Source organism: Dipodomys merriami, unplaced genomic scaffold (genome assembly GCF_024711535.1).
Source record: "Dipodomys merriami isolate MVZ:Mamm:240054 unplaced genomic scaffold, mDipMer1.0.p SCAF_409, whole genome shotgun sequence".
NCBI classification, from domain to species: domain Eukaryota; kingdom Metazoa; phylum Chordata; class Mammalia; order Rodentia; family Heteromyidae; genus Dipodomys; species Dipodomys merriami.
The window spans coordinates 333,654-349,089 of NW_027205704.1; the positions used below are offsets into that span (position 1 = coordinate 333,654).

Consider the following 15,436-nt stretch of genomic DNA (forward strand, 5'->3'; position numbering starts at 1 on the left):
CTTTTGGTTCCATGGCCTTTGTACTCCAATGTCAAGGACTTGCAGAGAGAGGCCAGGGCTGGAGGTGGGGAGCTGGGCAGGGGGCCAAGGCCTCTGGTTGGCTGGAGGAGTCACTGGCCCCGCCCGCACTGCTGTCTTAGCCCTTAGGGCAGGTGGCACTTGGAAGCTGTATAGGGGAATGTGAGGGGCAACATACCTTCTGATCAAGGCTTCCCAGGTCAGCACAGCCCCAACCCCCGGCCCATGACACTGTCCTAAATGGACAGCCCAGCAACCCCCCCCCTCCTCCCCGCGACACACCCCGAATGTGACCCTGTGTGTCTCAGACTGCATTAGACTGGGTACACAGCACAAGATCCCCCTTTTTGCTGGCTGCATGTGCTCACTCTCTGTGGCAAAACCCTCGGCTCTGTGCTTGGTGGGACCCAGCAGAGGAAATCTGGAGCATTCCATAGGCAGGAAAGACAGGCACTTCTCGTTTACTTGGCCTGCCCTAGGTCCTCTAGGAAGAAACTCCAGTTTCTTGAGACTAGACAGGATGCAGCATCTTGGGTCAGGAGAATGTAGCTTGATCCTTGGGGCCATGGGAAGGGCTAGACAATAATTTTGGAACTCCTTCCATAGGTCAAGCTGTCGGGGTCCTTGGGACCTTTCCATGGTGGGGTCTATCTACTACTCTGTCTTTCCTGTGGGCCTGCTTTTCTGTTCATACCACATTCTCAGAAGTTGAAGAACAAGATGGCCGTCCTGGGAGATTCCCCCTCCACCCCAGTGTTAAGAATGGGCTTCCTAGACTGACAACCAGCAGGATGGGCCTCATGCCCACCCCTACCCCATCCACGGAGACATCCCTGCTGAGATGCCCTCATTAGTATAGCTGACAACAAAGCTGTGACCAAAACACTTGGTGCAGACACATCTGTCTGCTGGAACCACCAGATGTGAGGGCACAGGGTTGTGTGGCCAGTGTCCAGGCAGAACTGGCCCCCAGCCACCTATCCCGCCTCAGGCTGGGATGGGAAGTGCTCTGCGACCGGGGCCAGAAGACCTGGGTTCTAGACCTGGTTTCTTTCTTTATTGGGTAAGTCATTTCCCCGTTCTGATCCTGCTTTCATCTCTGTAAAATTGAGATGAGAATCCTCTCCCTGCTTGTTTTCTGGGTGGTTTTGAAACTCAAACAGGAGAATAGGAGTGGAGATATTCTCTAGAAGCAACAGACACACACACACGCGGGCACACACATACATGCACACACATGTAGGTGCCACCAAGAGCAAACCTCTCTGGCAAAGAATCCATGCTTAGAGTTGGGCATGTGGGTCCTTCTACATAACATCACCCCTTCCACTTAGCAGCAGTACCCAGACCGGGGTCCCAGGCTGGACTTTCTCTGGGGATTCTGGGGAGGTCTGATCTCCATCTTCGTGGAGGGCACCAATGGCTCAGGAAGTGGCCACACATCTCAGCAGGCGATCCTGCCAGAAAAGACACTTGGCACTGGGCCTGAAAAGGGAGCAGAGGTTGCCAGGGACCACGAGGTAGTATTGCCGAGAGGGACATTTTGGTGCTAACCTCCCGAGGTAGGGAACTTGCTAGATAAGAGAAAGCCTGAAAGGCTCTGCTGGCTCCTTCCAGATAGACCACAGATAGGGGGGATTGTACCCCCTCCCAGCTACCTGTGGTCTCTGAGCAGGGTGGCTGGCCTTTGTCCCTAGGGGATGACCGTCCTTTGGATACTTTGCCCCATTCCAGTGTGGCATTCTACCTTGGGTCTGGCCTTTGGGGCCAGTGCGGGCCTCATCAGTCCCCTGCTTCCTTTTCTTCCAACCTACCTGCAAGGCCTCTGCCCCGCCCACAGGAGGCCACGCCCACTGGAGACGGCCTGCCTTCAGGAAGCGCTGTGTTAGCAGCAGCTGGCTGCTGGCTGGCCATTCCACTCCCTGAGCTGTCCTTCCCTCAGAAACGTCCCCCATGGGAGCCGGTGAATACTCAGCTCCCCCAGTGGTCGAGCCACCGCCCCTGAGTGAGGGCACCCCCAGGTCTGTGCTGCACCCTCTGGGAGGGGCTGCGGCTCTGGGGAGCTGTGGCCTGCGGCCCCATCCCCTGCATGGGGATGGCTGCCCCCCCCCCCCCCCGCTGTCGGTTGCATGCTCTGGGTCCAGCTGGGGCCTTGGCGTGTCCTGTCCATTTCCTGCTCTTGAGGCATAAACCACAAGTTGACACGTTGCTAGTGACCACACCTGGGCTCTGTGTGTGTGTGTGTATGTGTGTCCCACTCTCCAGCTCGCTCTCCTGTGGGAGGGGCCTGGCCCCCCTGGGTGTCCATCTTCCAGGTGGGTTCCAGGAGCACCCAGGGGAAAGCTGCTGTGGGGTTAGGCTGGAGCGTTCACCTCTTTTCTGGACAGACAGAGCCCCCCCCCCCCCCGTTCCTGGTGTTTGCTTCCTGGGGAAGGGAAAGTCAAACTCCTGGCCGACCTGTTCCCCGGCAGGAGATCGGCCTACCCTTCCAGCCCCCCTTTTTTCTTTTTTGGACCCTTCATGGGTGAAAGACTGCTGGCTCAGAGAGAGAGCCCCAAGACCTGACTCCAGGGCCTGGCACCCTTCCACCTCATTCTGACACCCCACTGTCCCCCTCTGTCTAGCCTTTCCTCTCTGGGATCCTGATCCTGTTTCTCACCCTCCCTGTCTTCCCCCTTTCCTCCCTTTGCCCTCCTCTGCCCTCCCCTGGTGCCAGGCTGTGGCTTAGGGTCCCGGCTGCTCCCCCACTCTTCTGCTGCGGTTGACAACGCGTGTGGAGCTCAGCTGTACTGCCCGAGGCGCCCATGACCCCCACAGCCACAGGGGCCTCCGTGCACCTCCGCTCCAGGAACCTTCAGAGGCCCAAGGGTGCCAGGCGTGCCCTGGGCCAAGGGGGGGGGCGGGGACGTGGGCAGAGGCTGCGGACAGAAGAGTCACAGGAAGTTGGGATGTTGCTCATTGAAGGCTGGAGCCCAGCCTCTCTGAAAGGCACCCCTGCTGCCCGCTCAGGACCTCCCCTTTCTCCAGCCTCAGAGTGGTGTCCCCAAGGCCGCGCTGGGAGTTAGTGTAGGGCGGAAGAGGCTCCAGCCTCGTGGCCCCTCCAGGCAGCCCGTATCCTTGGACCAATCAGGGTCCGGGGTCTTGTGAAGCGGTCCAAGCATGGGAAGGGCCTGAGACCCGGATGTCACGGCACTGGGGCTCTGGCTGATGGCTGATGGGTCCAGCTGGAAAGATGGCCAGAGATCCTGCGGCCCTGGGCTGTCGGCCTTCCAGCCTTGAAGCTGGAGGAAGGGCCAGGGAAGGAAACGGGGCTGGCCTCTGCTTTGCTTTATGTCCTAGGAGGAGTCACAGGCTGGGGACTCACTATGGCTCTCTGAAATCCTCCTTCCTTAGGAAAAGAGAAAAAATAGTATTTCTTCCACGTGAAGGAGAACTCCCAGTCCCCCGGGCGCCTCGGGTCTCCGAATAGGGCAGGGTAGAAGGAAGGTTCCTGTCGGAGTGGTACAGCCCCTGGGGCTTCGAGGGGTGCATGGCCTCGGGCGGGGGCCCTGGGGCAGACCCCCCCATTGAGCACAGAGCTCAAGGAGTGATGTGTTACACTTGGGCTCTGAGCAGGGAGTCGTTCCAGAGCTGGGGGTGCAGGGACCCTGGCCCTCCCCGGCTATCTCCCTCCCAGGCGCTGAGGAGATAGGGGGTTGGCCAAGCCCTCAGCCCCCCATGGTCCCCTGTACGACTGGGATCCCAAGGTGCCCATCTCCCTCGGACACAGGCCTGGGCCCCTCCAGAAAGGGGGACCCCCGCTGCCCTGCCTCCTGGCTCTGGGGAGGGTTGGAGCCCTCTTGGGGGCAGGAGAGACAGGGGCGCAACTGAGGAAGGGGAGAGGGCACCTGGGCACGCGTGGTCCCCAGAAAGTGGCCCTGGGGGAACCCCCGCCCGCAGATACCCCTCCCTGTGAAGGATGTAAAAAAAAAAAAAAACTTGTTCTACCTTTTTGTCTTCCCTCCCCCTCTGCCCGCCCCACACGGCCCCCCCAGACTGCCTGCGCGTCGGCTGCGCACCCAGTAAGTGGCTTCCCTCTTCTTCTGCAGGCCCAAGGGTCTGGGGCGCTGGACGCTGGGGTTTGGGGAGGGGTGGGGAGAAGAAGCTGTCACTGCTGGCTGGCAAAGCCAATGGGGGTGGGGACAAGCATGGGTGTATGGGGTGGGGGGGAGGTTGGGAGCAGTAAGGGCTGAATGGATTGAAGCACAACTAGGCGAGTTGGTGGAGCGACCGTGGTCGGGATGCTCACTAGGTTCTGGAAAAGAGGATACCAAGGCCAGGACAGCTTGTCAGCAGAAGGGGTGGGGAGGAGTTGTCCTGCCCCTGCCAACCTGTGGTCAGGACCTGGCAGAGTACCTGGGGCTCTGCGGCACAGCTCCAGCAGTGGCCACCAGGGGGCAGGCGAGGCCCATGGAAAGAAGATGCCGGCCTCCTGAGTTCTGCAGGCTCTCCACTACTGCTATATCTGCTAGGGGACAAATGCCAAATGAGAGTTATTTGGGGGGGGGGGGGTACCAGTGAGATCCAGCAGCAAGGTGTCAGAAGAATAGAAGAATAGCTCTTGGGGACAAGGCTTCCTTGTGTGTCTGGCTAGGGAGAGGGTGTTCCCATCGGTGTGCCTTGGGGCTCATCACCTCAGGGGGCATGGGTACATGGAAGGCACAGGTAGACCTCTGGGGGGGGGGGAGATGCCTGCTTTATGTGTATGTGGCATGGTATGTGTACGCACTGGAGGCACCCCCTCCCCAGAGCCAGGACCCCCAGTCCCAGGCAGAGAGAGCCACAGGGGGCGCCAGCCAGCTCAGGGATGGCCTGGTTAGGCTGCAAAGCTCAGCAGCATTTGAAAGAGAAGTATATTTGCTTTCAGACTTCGGGTGTGGAAGAGAAGGCCACAGTTCCCAAGAGATAGAACACTGTCCCCTGGCCATGCCCAGGATTTCAGTATGTAGGTTAACCGGGTCACGTGGGGTCCCCTGCCGATGGAGGAGCCCGAGTGTGTGGGTGGAGGATGAATCTGTGGAGCACATGGTCACGGGTGTGGAGCCAGGCTGTGCAGTGTGTGTGTGTGTGTGTGTGTGTGTGTGTGTGTGTGTGTGTGTGTGTGTGTGTGTGTGTGTGTGTGTGTGTGCGTATGTGTGTGTGTGTGCATGCACACGTGCTGGGCCTGGGGCTTGAACTCAGAGCCTGGTCACTGTCCCTGAGCATTTTTGCTCAAGGTTGGCGCTCTGCCACTTGGGCCACAGCTCCACTTCCAGCATTTTTTTTTCTTTTGTGATTAATTGGAGATAAGAGTCTCACAAACTTTCCTGTCCAGGCTGGCTTTGAACTGGGATCCGCAGATCTCAGCCTCCTAAGTAGGATTACAGATATGCGCCTGGTTTGTGCTTTTTTTTTTTTTAAACCAAAACATTAGGCCTGGGAACTTAGCTGCTTGGCATCATGCATTGCTGATCCTAAGGTGGTAGGTGTGAGTGTGGGCAGGACCTACCTCAGGGTACAACTCCAGGGCACTAGGCATTTTCCAGGCTATAGGAACAGCACCCTTGCAGATCACACAAAGCGGCCGAGCAAGTGGGTTTTTCAGTGGGTAGCGGGGCAGATGCGGAGCGCGTGAAAGTTGTCCATGCACACACACTGGGTAGGAGGTGGACCATGAGGTGCGCGTACTTGTGTGCTCATGGGTGCAGTACAGCGTCCATGCTGTAGGTGACGTGTACACGCGTGTGCCTGGAACTGCACGCAGAGCCGTGTGAACGTGTGCGGGCACTCTGCTCACCCCCCCCTTGGTGCTGCAGGTAAAGGCCCCGAGACGCTCTTTGCGGGCCACAAGCTCAACGACAATGAGTGGCACACGGTGAGGGTGGTGCGACGAGGCAAGAGCCTGCAGCTGTCTGTGGACAACGTGACTGTGGAGGGTAGGTGGCCTGGGCCCGGCGCGTGCACGCGTCTCTACGGCTTTGTGGGCTATTTTTGGTTATGGGTCTTGAACTCTGGGCCTGGGTGCTGTCCCTCAGCTCTCCAGCTCTAGGGGAGCGCTCCACCCCTTGAGCCACAGCACCACTTCAGGTTTTCTGGTGGTTCATTGGAGATAAGAGTCTCATGGGCTTTCCTTCCCAGGCTGGCTTTGAACCACGATCCTCAGATCTCAGCCTCCTGAGTAGCTAGGATGATAGGCGTGAGCCACGGGTGTCCAGCTGGCCTTGTGTTTCTTTTAGGGACCTTTGCCTGGGCTGCTGTTGTAGGGAAGTATTTTGGGGATCCATTTTCTTCCCTGTCCCTAGGGTATGGTGCATCATGGGAGTCTGGGCATCAGGAGCCATGTTAGCGCCCCCCCCCCCCAGCAACAGCATTAACCCGATGCCCGGCAGCCCTCCACTCCCCCCTCCGAAGCTACTTTGCTTAGGGCTAATTGAAGGTCTCCTGCTAGTCAGTCTCATGTGGAGGAAGTTTGTCCCTGGGGCACCTGAGGCCCAGCCCCAGAAATGATTCTTTGGGCTGTGATCCAAAGCTGTCCCGTCATCTTCCTCTCCCGTCCCGAGCAGGACAGATGGCGGGCGCCCACACGCGGCTGGAGTTCCACAACATTGAGACGGGCATCATGACCGAGCGCCGCTTCATCTCCGTGGTGCCCTCCAACTTCATAGGGCACCTGAGCGGGCTGGTGTTCAACGGGCAGCCGTACATGGACCAGTGCAAAGATGGCGACATCACCTACTGCGAGCTCAATGCCCGCTTCGGCCTGCGCGCCATCGTGGCCGATCCTGTCACTTTCAAGAGTCGCAGTAGCTACCTGGCGCTTGCCACCCTCCAGGCCTACGCCTCTATGCACCTCTTCTTCCAGTTCAAGACCACGGCCCCCGACGGGCTGCTGCTGTTCAACTCGGGCAATGGCAACGACTTCATCGTCATCGAGCTGGTCAAGGGGTGAGGGGCTGGCTATGGTAGGGCTGTCAAGAAGGGGCCCCCGACCCCTGACACACCCAGACCCCACCCCTAGCCACCAGGGGGTGTCCATCATCCCCAAACCACAGACCAAGGTCAGTCCCCCAGTGAGATGGAGAAGCACCCCAACTTCCAGGCTGCTGACTCCCCAGCTACTTGCTTAGCAGGGATCTCCATTCTGCCCTTTCTCCATTGTGTTCTTGATGGCAGAAGTCAGCCTGGCCCCTCTCTTGCCTTGGAAGAGCCCACCTAGAGCAGAGCAGATCCTACTTCTGGGTTGGGGCCCTCCTGCCCCCCCACAACTCCTCAGCGGTGTTGCAGGAGCCACCTCTTTGATGGCCTACTACCATTTCCCATGACAATACTTCACACCTTAGCTTCTTGCCCTTGGTTTGGTCTCCTCCGATGGGGTCTCCTCCTCTGTTCTTCCTTCCCAGGCCCCCTGGGCCCCTGCCAGCCATAGCTCCCAGCCTCACCCAGGCTGACCCAGTGTCTCCTCCCTACTGCGGGGCAGGTACATCCACTACGTGTTTGACCTGGGGAATGGCCCGTCCTTGATGAAGGGGAACTCCGACAAACCGGTCAATGACAACCAGTGGCACAACGTGGTGGTGTCCAGGGACCCGGGCAACGTGCACACACTCAAGATTGACTCCCGCACGGTCACACAGCACTCCAATGGCGCCCGAAACCTCGATCTCAAAGGTGGGGTGGGGCCTCTGGAGAAGGCCAGCCCTACGCCTAGTTCCCCTTCACTCCAGCAAGATCACCCTTCACCCCCTCCTTGAAGGCTCCCTTTCCCATCCTCCACTCTGTCCAGCTGACATGCCCCATTTGAGACCACCTCTTACTGGTGACAGGAAGGGTCACAAAAGTGGTCAGTGGCCTGATTGTAGAGGTCTGGGTGGGCGGCCGAGGCCTTTCAGGGACCCCAACATTGAGGTGTCTGTCTTGGCATCTTGGAGGGCTGGAGAGAGGCCAGGGAGCTTCCTGTTGGCCAGTGCTCTGTGTGTGTGTGTGTGTGTGTGTGTGTGTGTTAGAATATAAGGGAGCAGCAGCACCTGGGATCCCCAAGTTCTGTATCTTGGGCACTGGCTGGGCAGGCTCTGGGCCCCATCTTCTCCAGGGCCTCCGCTCTAGTCATCGAGACAGGCATTGCAGAAGGGGTGGGTTGAGAGCAGGCAGAGGAGAGAGGAGGCCGACGCTGCCACAGAGCCTGTCCCCCCCAGTAGGAGCTGCCTCCCTGTCCGTGACCCCACACGAGGCCCTCTCGGTGTCTGTGTGACCCAAACTGTCCCATCTCAGGGAGGCTCCTCAGAGATGGGTGGGTTTCAGCAGATCTGAGCTCTGCCATCTCCAGGCACAGTGCTGCAGATTTGCCTTGCTTCCAGGAGAGGGCGGTATGTCACAGAGAATGGAAGACGCAAGCAAACCTAGGGGTCGCTGTGACCAGTGAGGATGGCTTTAGCCCCCTGGACTGGGCAGCAGGTTGGCCAGTGCCAGCCAAAGCTCGCTTTACCTTACACCAGGCTTCCAGAGAGTTCAGGCCCATGTGGGGAACCGGGAGTCCCCGAGAAGGACTTCTAGTCATTGGGGGGAAGGGGGCTCAGAATGTCCCAGGAGAGAACTCAAGAGTTGGGAGAGGCCTGACGGGGAAGCAGAGACTTCTCTGGGAAGAAGGGAACGAGGGTGGAGGGGCTGGGGCTGCACATCTATGAAAGGCCCTGATTACAGGCCGGAACTAGAATCCAGCGTGTGGGAGCAAGCGGGGAGCGGGCTCCTCCAGCTGTCCCCCAACCCCCACACCCCCAGGCATCTGGGCTGCTCTGGGAGGGGAGTAGACAGATGGTTCTGTGGCAAAGGAAGGAGGAAGGTGTGTGTGTGTGTGTGTGTGTGTGTGTGTGTGTGTGTGTGTGTGTGTGTGTGTGTGTGTGTGTGCGTGCGTGCGTGCGTGCGTGCATGCAGGGGAATCTGCAGGTCACTATATCCTGGTTTGGAACATCATGAGCCTCCCAGAGGGCTGGTGGGAGAGAAGGGGGGGGGGACAGGGACCCAGACATCTAGCAGGGAACTGACACCCATCCCTTTGCAGGGGAGTTGTACATTGGTGGCCTGAGCAAGAATATGTTCAGCAACCTGCCCAAGCTGGTGGCCTCCCGAGATGGCTTTCAGGGCTGCCTGGCCTCGGTGGACCTCAACGGGCGCCTCCCAGATCTCATCGCCGACGCCCTGCACCGCATCGGGCAGGTGGAGAGGGGCTGTGACGGTGAGTAGCAGACCAGAGGACAGCGTGGTCAGGCGTGACCCTGAGGGGCGATGGAAGGGCCAGCTGCAGATACTGACCAGGGCAGGCAGCCAGGGTGGCGAAGGGGGCCTTCCTCCTCACGCCTTGCTGGACCCTGACCCCAGAGCTTTGTGGCAGAGGTTCAGGGGAGTACAGGGCTGCTCATTCCCGGCCCCCCTTGCCTCGCGCCTTGGCCACGATCACAGCCCCAAAGCCCAGCCTAGCAGTCTTGAAACCTCCCATTCTCTCCCCATCTCTCTGCTCGACATTTGGCTCTTAGGGCCTGTGAGAGCAACCTCTGGGTCCGACCGGGCACCCGGAGCTTCTGTGCCCTCGGAGGAGGGAGGAGATTTGGCTAAGCTGGAGGTGTCCCTCCCTCCTCTCCCTCTCCAGGCCCCAGCACCACCTGCACCGAAGAATCCTGCGCCAACCAGGGCGTCTGCCTGCAGCAGTGGGACGGCTTCACCTGCGACTGCACTATGACCTCTTACGGAGGCCCTGTCTGCAACGACCGTGAGTGTCTAGAGATTGGGTGGGGGGAACGGACACACCCCGCTCTTCATACTCATTCCCAGCTACAGGGAGAGCAGGAGGGTCTCTCAGAGCCCGGTGCTGCCTGTTTCCTTCTTATCCATTGCTGTGGCACTCAAGGGAGCTACCAGCTGCTGTCCCCTGTCCCTTCCCAGAGCTTCTCAGGTTATGGCCTGAGTCTCTGGAGCTAGCTGGTAGAAGAGATGATGTTCCTGGACCTGGGGCCCTGCTCTTCCCCTCCATCTCCCTCAGGAACCCCAACTGCAGGTTGTCCCCTGGAGGCCCAAGGACATTCCCTAGTCTCCTCGCTTGATTCTTCTCTCTGCCAACTTGGCATATTTGCCGCCTGTGCCCACTGAAGGGAGCTTCCGCAGCACTTTCTAGTCCCCAGGGATTAGTGACCAGCAGCTGGCCAGAGCCTGGGAGAGGGAGGCCAGGGGGGCTAGACTTGGGGGAGGGGAGGAGAGCAACCTTGGACTTTGGGGGAACGTTTTGGGGTCTCCCTCTGATGGGGGTGCAGTGAGCAGCTTTCTTCAGCCCTGCAGAGAAATGATCAGAAAATGCGCGTGCGCGCGCACGCACACACACGTGCACACACATTACCTCTTACACACTTGAGGACGAAGCTTCCCTACTTGGAGAACAGAAGAGAGGCACCTCTCTGGAGCTAGTTCATAGCAGGTCTGGGTCAGAGCGTGGCTGGATCGGGCGTTTGTCTCTGCACCACACCTCCAGCTTTCATCTCCCGGCGGACCCGTGCTGGTCCCGCAGGCTGGGGCTCTTGGTTGGCCGCTGGTTTGTTCTTTTCCTTTGAAAAATGTCCAACCCATGGTGCTCAGCGCTTTCCTGCATTCTCAGGCACGGCCGGCCCTGAGTCTTCCTATCTCCCCTGCTTTGCCCCCACTCCCGGGATCTTCCCCGTCTTCCCTGCGGGGGCCCTCTACCTGCCCCCCCTCCCGGTCAGCTCAGGGCACTCAGCCCTCACTGGGTGCGGTGGCAGCCTGCCGCCCGTGTGCTCAGCCTGGCACACATCTGGAGACCATGGTAATCGTATGGCTTAATATTAGCATTTGCTGTGGCTGCGAGTGGGGTGGGGGCGAGGTAGGGACCGCCCTTCTCATCTACCTGAGGAGGAAACCAAGCCTGCAGTGCCAGGCAGTTGGCGGCAGAGCTCCACTCGAAACCACGCCCCGACCACCGCCATGCCCATGGTTGCCCTGCCCTTATTGAACTTCAGTATGGCAGCGGGACCCAGGGGGAGCATTTCTTGCCCAGGTGGAGAGAATCTGGATCAAGCGGCACTGCTATCATCTATAGTACTTCACTTCCACCCGTTAGAAGCTTCTGGAAAAGGGCATTAGAGATGGATGGGATGGGAATTATTGGGGGAGAGCAATTGCTCTGGGTTCCAGGTTGGTGGGAGGTAGTCGGACCTGGGGCTGGCTTTGGTCCAGAGGCCTGTGCGCGTCTGGTGGGATGGCCTTGAGCAAACGCTAAGGACAAGGTGGGTACGACCTGGGAGCCACACTGGGAGCCACACGGGGCGTCGCGCTCTGGTACCTCGAGATCTCTCAGCCTCAAGGGAAAGGGGGAGATGGAGAGGCGAGGGTGGGCTTTTCAAGCCGTACCCCCTTTTCTCCTGGGGGCACTGATGTCTGTTTTTTTGGGACCTGCCCACCTCTGGTCTTCCTGTCCCTCCCCCTCTCCTCCCCCCTTGCATACAAGGTCAAGCAGAGCCCAGTGAAGAGGGACATTCAATGAGGCAGGGGGGAGGGGGGCCTGGAGAGAGAGGGGAGGGGGCATGGCCAAGGTGGGAGGGCAGAGCCCGCCCTCTGGGGAGGGGGAGGGGGAAGCTGTCTGCAAGGGAGGGGGCCAAGGAGGAAATGACACTTGACTTTCAGGACAGCCTCTCCCTTCTGGCTGCCTCAGTTTCTCCATCTGTGACATGGGGCCTCCCTTTGGGGATAAAGGGAGCTCTATAAGGAAATGGAGAGAAAAGATCAGAGGGAGGCAAACGGAGAGACCAGAACAGAGAAGATGAAATGGGGGGGGTGTTTGTGGCGGGACACTTCCTTGTAGCCCCTGGGCCTGTGCTGTCTCACAAGCCGTCTCCTGCCTCTCCCAGGAGCCAGTTCCTCACCCTTTGCCTCCCTGTCTCTGCTCCCCTCTGCAGCCTCTATTGATCTCTTGTACACCTCTGTCTCTCTCCTCTTTTTTACCCTCTAGGCCTCCCCCCTCCCTCGCATCACACCCCCTCCAGCTCCCACTCACTGATATTGATTGGCCTCCAGGCGGTTTCCCTTCCTCTCCTCTTGCCACCGGCTCCTCCCTCCTTCCCTCTGGGGCCCTTCGCTTTCTGCCTGCTCAGAGCTGTGTCAGTCTACTCCACAGCCGGGGGTACAAGGATGGGACTCGATGAGAGGATGGGCAGCCCCAGCCTCCTGTCTGTCCACCCTCCTGGGGCCATGTACCATCCTGAAGACTCTTGGATGCCTTGAAGGACTACTCTTCACTTTTGAAGGGTTGGAGGTCGTGTAGGGCATCTAGCAAAGTTGGAGGGGTGGCAGCAGCAATGGGGGAATCCGTCTGGGGTCCTGACTGCCTGCAGGGGCTGGGCCAGCATGCAATGGTCACTGTGATAATATTGCTCCAAACTGGAATTTATGATCAATAAGCAGGAGCCGCCTCTCCTGCCCCTTCTCTCCTCCCCTCTCCCAGCCTCTCCTCTACTGGTTTCATTTGCCCCTTCTTTTTGCCCTTTCTCTCCACCTGCCCTTACTCTGCCACACCATTCCCTCATCTTCCTCCCAGGGTCTCCTCTCCGCTCCTCTTTGGATCTGCCCGGCCAGCATTAACCTCTCCAGGTGGGGCAGGTGGAGGAGGGTGTGGTGGATCTGCCCGGCCAGCATTAACCTCTCCAGGTGGGGCAGGTGGAGGAGGGTGTGGTGGTGGGTTCGGAGGCTGGGGAAGGAGTCTACTCACACTGACCTCTCTCTGGAGGCGTCACAGATGCTTCCCAGAGGCCCCTACAAGTCTTGAGGTGCAGATTATAGTGTAGAGGACCATCTGAGAGAAGACGTGTTTTCCTCTGCTGGGCATCAAAACCCCAGGAAGGTTTTGTCCTAAGTGGGGCACCCAGTGGACAGATGTCCTAGAGACCTTAGGGGAGGTGTGAGTAGATGCAAAGGCTCGAAGAGGCAGGATCCGAAGGGTCCTGGAGGGATCCTGGGGCAGGGGGAGGCGGGCATCCCTTCTGGGCAGACAGGGGACACCGGTGTCTTCCTTTTGAGTGCCTTTAGGGTTCTGGGTGACACTGTTCCCGAGGGCGCGGAGGACCCTGTTTTGGAGGGGTGTTGGCTGGCCATTCAATGTCTGTGCGCAGGTGTGCCCCTGCCAGCGTGTACACAGGGCAGGCTGGGTGAGCGTGACTCGGTGTGCCGGGGTGTGTGTGTGTGAGCCCAGGCACGCACCTGGGTGTGAGCCGTGTGCCCACCCGTACACTGGTTGGTACCTGTGTGGGCGCGTGGGTGTCTCCAGGCCCAGGCCAGGCCTCAACCCGGCACGCGCACGTGCGCTCCGAGGGGCGCGTGGAGAGGCGGGCGCGGGCGCACCCCCGCGCCGGACCGCCGGGCACTTACCGGGGCTGGTCCAGGTGGGGGGGGGGAGGAGGGGAGGGGGAAGGGGGAGGAGAGAGCGAGCAGCGGCAGCCTCTCTCGCGAGCCTCAGTCCTGTTCAATTATTCAGCAGGGCCCCTTCTCCCGGAGCGGGGTGGGGGGGTGCGGGGGGTGCGGGGTGGAGAGCGCGCTCCCGGGCGCGGGGGAGGGAGGGGCGCGTGCGCGCGCGCGCAGCGGAGAGGCGAGGCGAGCGGGCTAGCCAGGTGCCGCGCCGCGGAGCTGCCCAGCGCCGCCCGCAGCTCGGGAGCCGCGCGCGCGCGCGGGGGGCCCCTCCGCCCGGCCCCCCTCCTTCCGCGCTCCCCCTCCCCCTCCCCGCCCCCCCCCGCCCCTCCAGCCCTCTCTGCCTCTGCAGCAACACTCCGCTGCCTCCATCTCTCCGCCGGAATCTCGCAGGCTTGCGCCTTCCCTCCGCTCCCCTCCGCTCGGCTCCCCGCACCCCACCCCTCCTCACCCGGATTTGCTTCCCTTCCCCCCCCCCGTCCCTGCTCCCGCCCCCCTCCCCCGGCCGCTCCCTCCTCCCCGGCCTCGGTCGGGCGGGCGGCAGCGGCGCGGCCGGTAGCCTCGGTGGCTCTCGCGTTTTCGGGGAGCCGGGCCGCGGTCCCCCATCTCTCCTCTCTCTCTCCTCTCCTCTCGTCCCCCCCCCGCGCCCCGCTCGGTTTTTCCGCAGGATTCCCCCCGCCGTCCCCGCCCCGCGCGGCCTGCCCTCCCCGCCCCGCGCCATGCCCCCTCCCCCGGGGCTCTGACGGCGACCCCCGCCGGCCCGCGGTGGGGGGGGACCCCGCGCCTCCCGCCATGGACCCCGGCGTCCTGCACCTCGGCGTCGCCGCCCCGCGGACCCCGGATTCTCCGGCGGCCTCCAGTTGATTTCCCGCGGGCTCCGGGCCGAGGCTGGGGCTCCGGTTTTTTCCTTCTCCGCACCCCCCGTCCCACCTCCCCCGCCGCCCCGTCCTCCCGGAGCGCGGAGCCGGAGGGGGGGCTTCGCGGGGCCGCGCGTCCCCGCCCCCCGGCCATGGGGCTGTGAGGCGGCCGCCCCCGGGCCGAGATGCCCCCCGGGGGGAGCGGGCCGGGGGGGACCCCGCGCCGGCCCCCCGCCCTGGCCGGGCCCCGGCCGCCGCCGCCGCCGCCGCCGCCGCCGCTCCCGCTGCTCCCGCCGCCGCCGCCGCCGCTGCCGCTGCTGCTGCTGCTGCTGCTGCTGCTGCTGGGGGCGGCCGAGGGGGCCCGGGTCTCGTCCAGCCTCAGCACCACCCACCACGTCCACCACTTCCACAGCAAGCACGGCACCGTGCCCATCGCCATCAACCGCATGCCCTTCCTCACCCGCGGCGGGCACGGTAAGTGGCCCCGGGGCCTCGGGGTACCCGCGGGGCCGCACCCCAGCCGGCCCCTCACCTCCCCGTCCCGCCGGGCCCCGCCCTCACCTCCATGTCTGCCTTCCTCACCCCCCCCCCCCCACTCCCCGAGCCTCCGCGGCTCACCTTCACCGTGGCTGCTTTGTTACCACCTTCCTGCCCTCCCATCCTCGCTCCCTTCCTTTCCCTCCCCACCCCGGTTCCTTCACCCCCGGCCTCGGCCTCACCCTCGGGGGGCTCCCCCCTCCCATCTGTCCCCTCGGCCCCTCTCACTGCTTGTCTGGTTCACCTCTGCCCATCCAGCCGCGGACTTTCCTTCCCCCCACCCTCCTCAGTCCTCTCATTTGCCCATTCCTGTTTCCCCCATCTCTGATTCTCCCTCCTCTGCTTTTCACCCCTGTAGTCCCAGCATCTCTACGTTCCCAGACTCCCTGTGATCTCCTTGTCAGCCCTGGGTCACCGCTGTCAGCTCGCTTCCCTTCCTTCCCAGACAGCCCCAGCACTGCCCGCCGCCCTCCTGCCCTCCCAGCCCAGGCCCCTCACTACTCCTGGGCTTCTGGGGGTTCTTGGTAAATCTCTGAACCTGTCACCTCCCACCT

The 15,436-nt window shown here is 61.5% G+C and overlaps 1 protein-coding gene across 23 annotated transcripts in view; it reads left to right on the forward strand.

The window, feature by feature from the left end:
• Nucleotides 1-15,436, forward strand: part of LOC138806825 (neurexin-2) — a 105,778-nt gene that overhangs the window by 56,018 nt on the left and 34,324 nt on the right. For 10 of the 23 annotated variants that reach the window (XM_069992196.1, XM_069992206.1, XM_069992203.1 and 7 more), the window contains 6 exons: nucleotides 4,053-4,079; nucleotides 5,853-5,972; nucleotides 6,600-6,981; nucleotides 7,514-7,704; nucleotides 9,092-9,265; nucleotides 9,677-9,796. In XM_069992196.1, the coding sequence (XP_069848297.1) occupies nucleotides 4,053-4,079; nucleotides 5,853-5,972; nucleotides 6,600-6,981; nucleotides 7,514-7,704; nucleotides 9,092-9,265; nucleotides 9,677-9,796 (1,014 nt within the window). Of the gene's footprint in view, nucleotides 1-4,052; nucleotides 4,080-5,843; nucleotides 5,973-6,599; nucleotides 6,982-7,513; nucleotides 7,705-9,091; nucleotides 9,266-9,676; nucleotides 9,797-14,684; nucleotides 14,820-15,436 lie in introns of those variants that run through there. The other 13 variants (XM_069992194.1, XM_069992205.1, XM_069992202.1 and 10 more) reach the window with 4 other exon arrangements.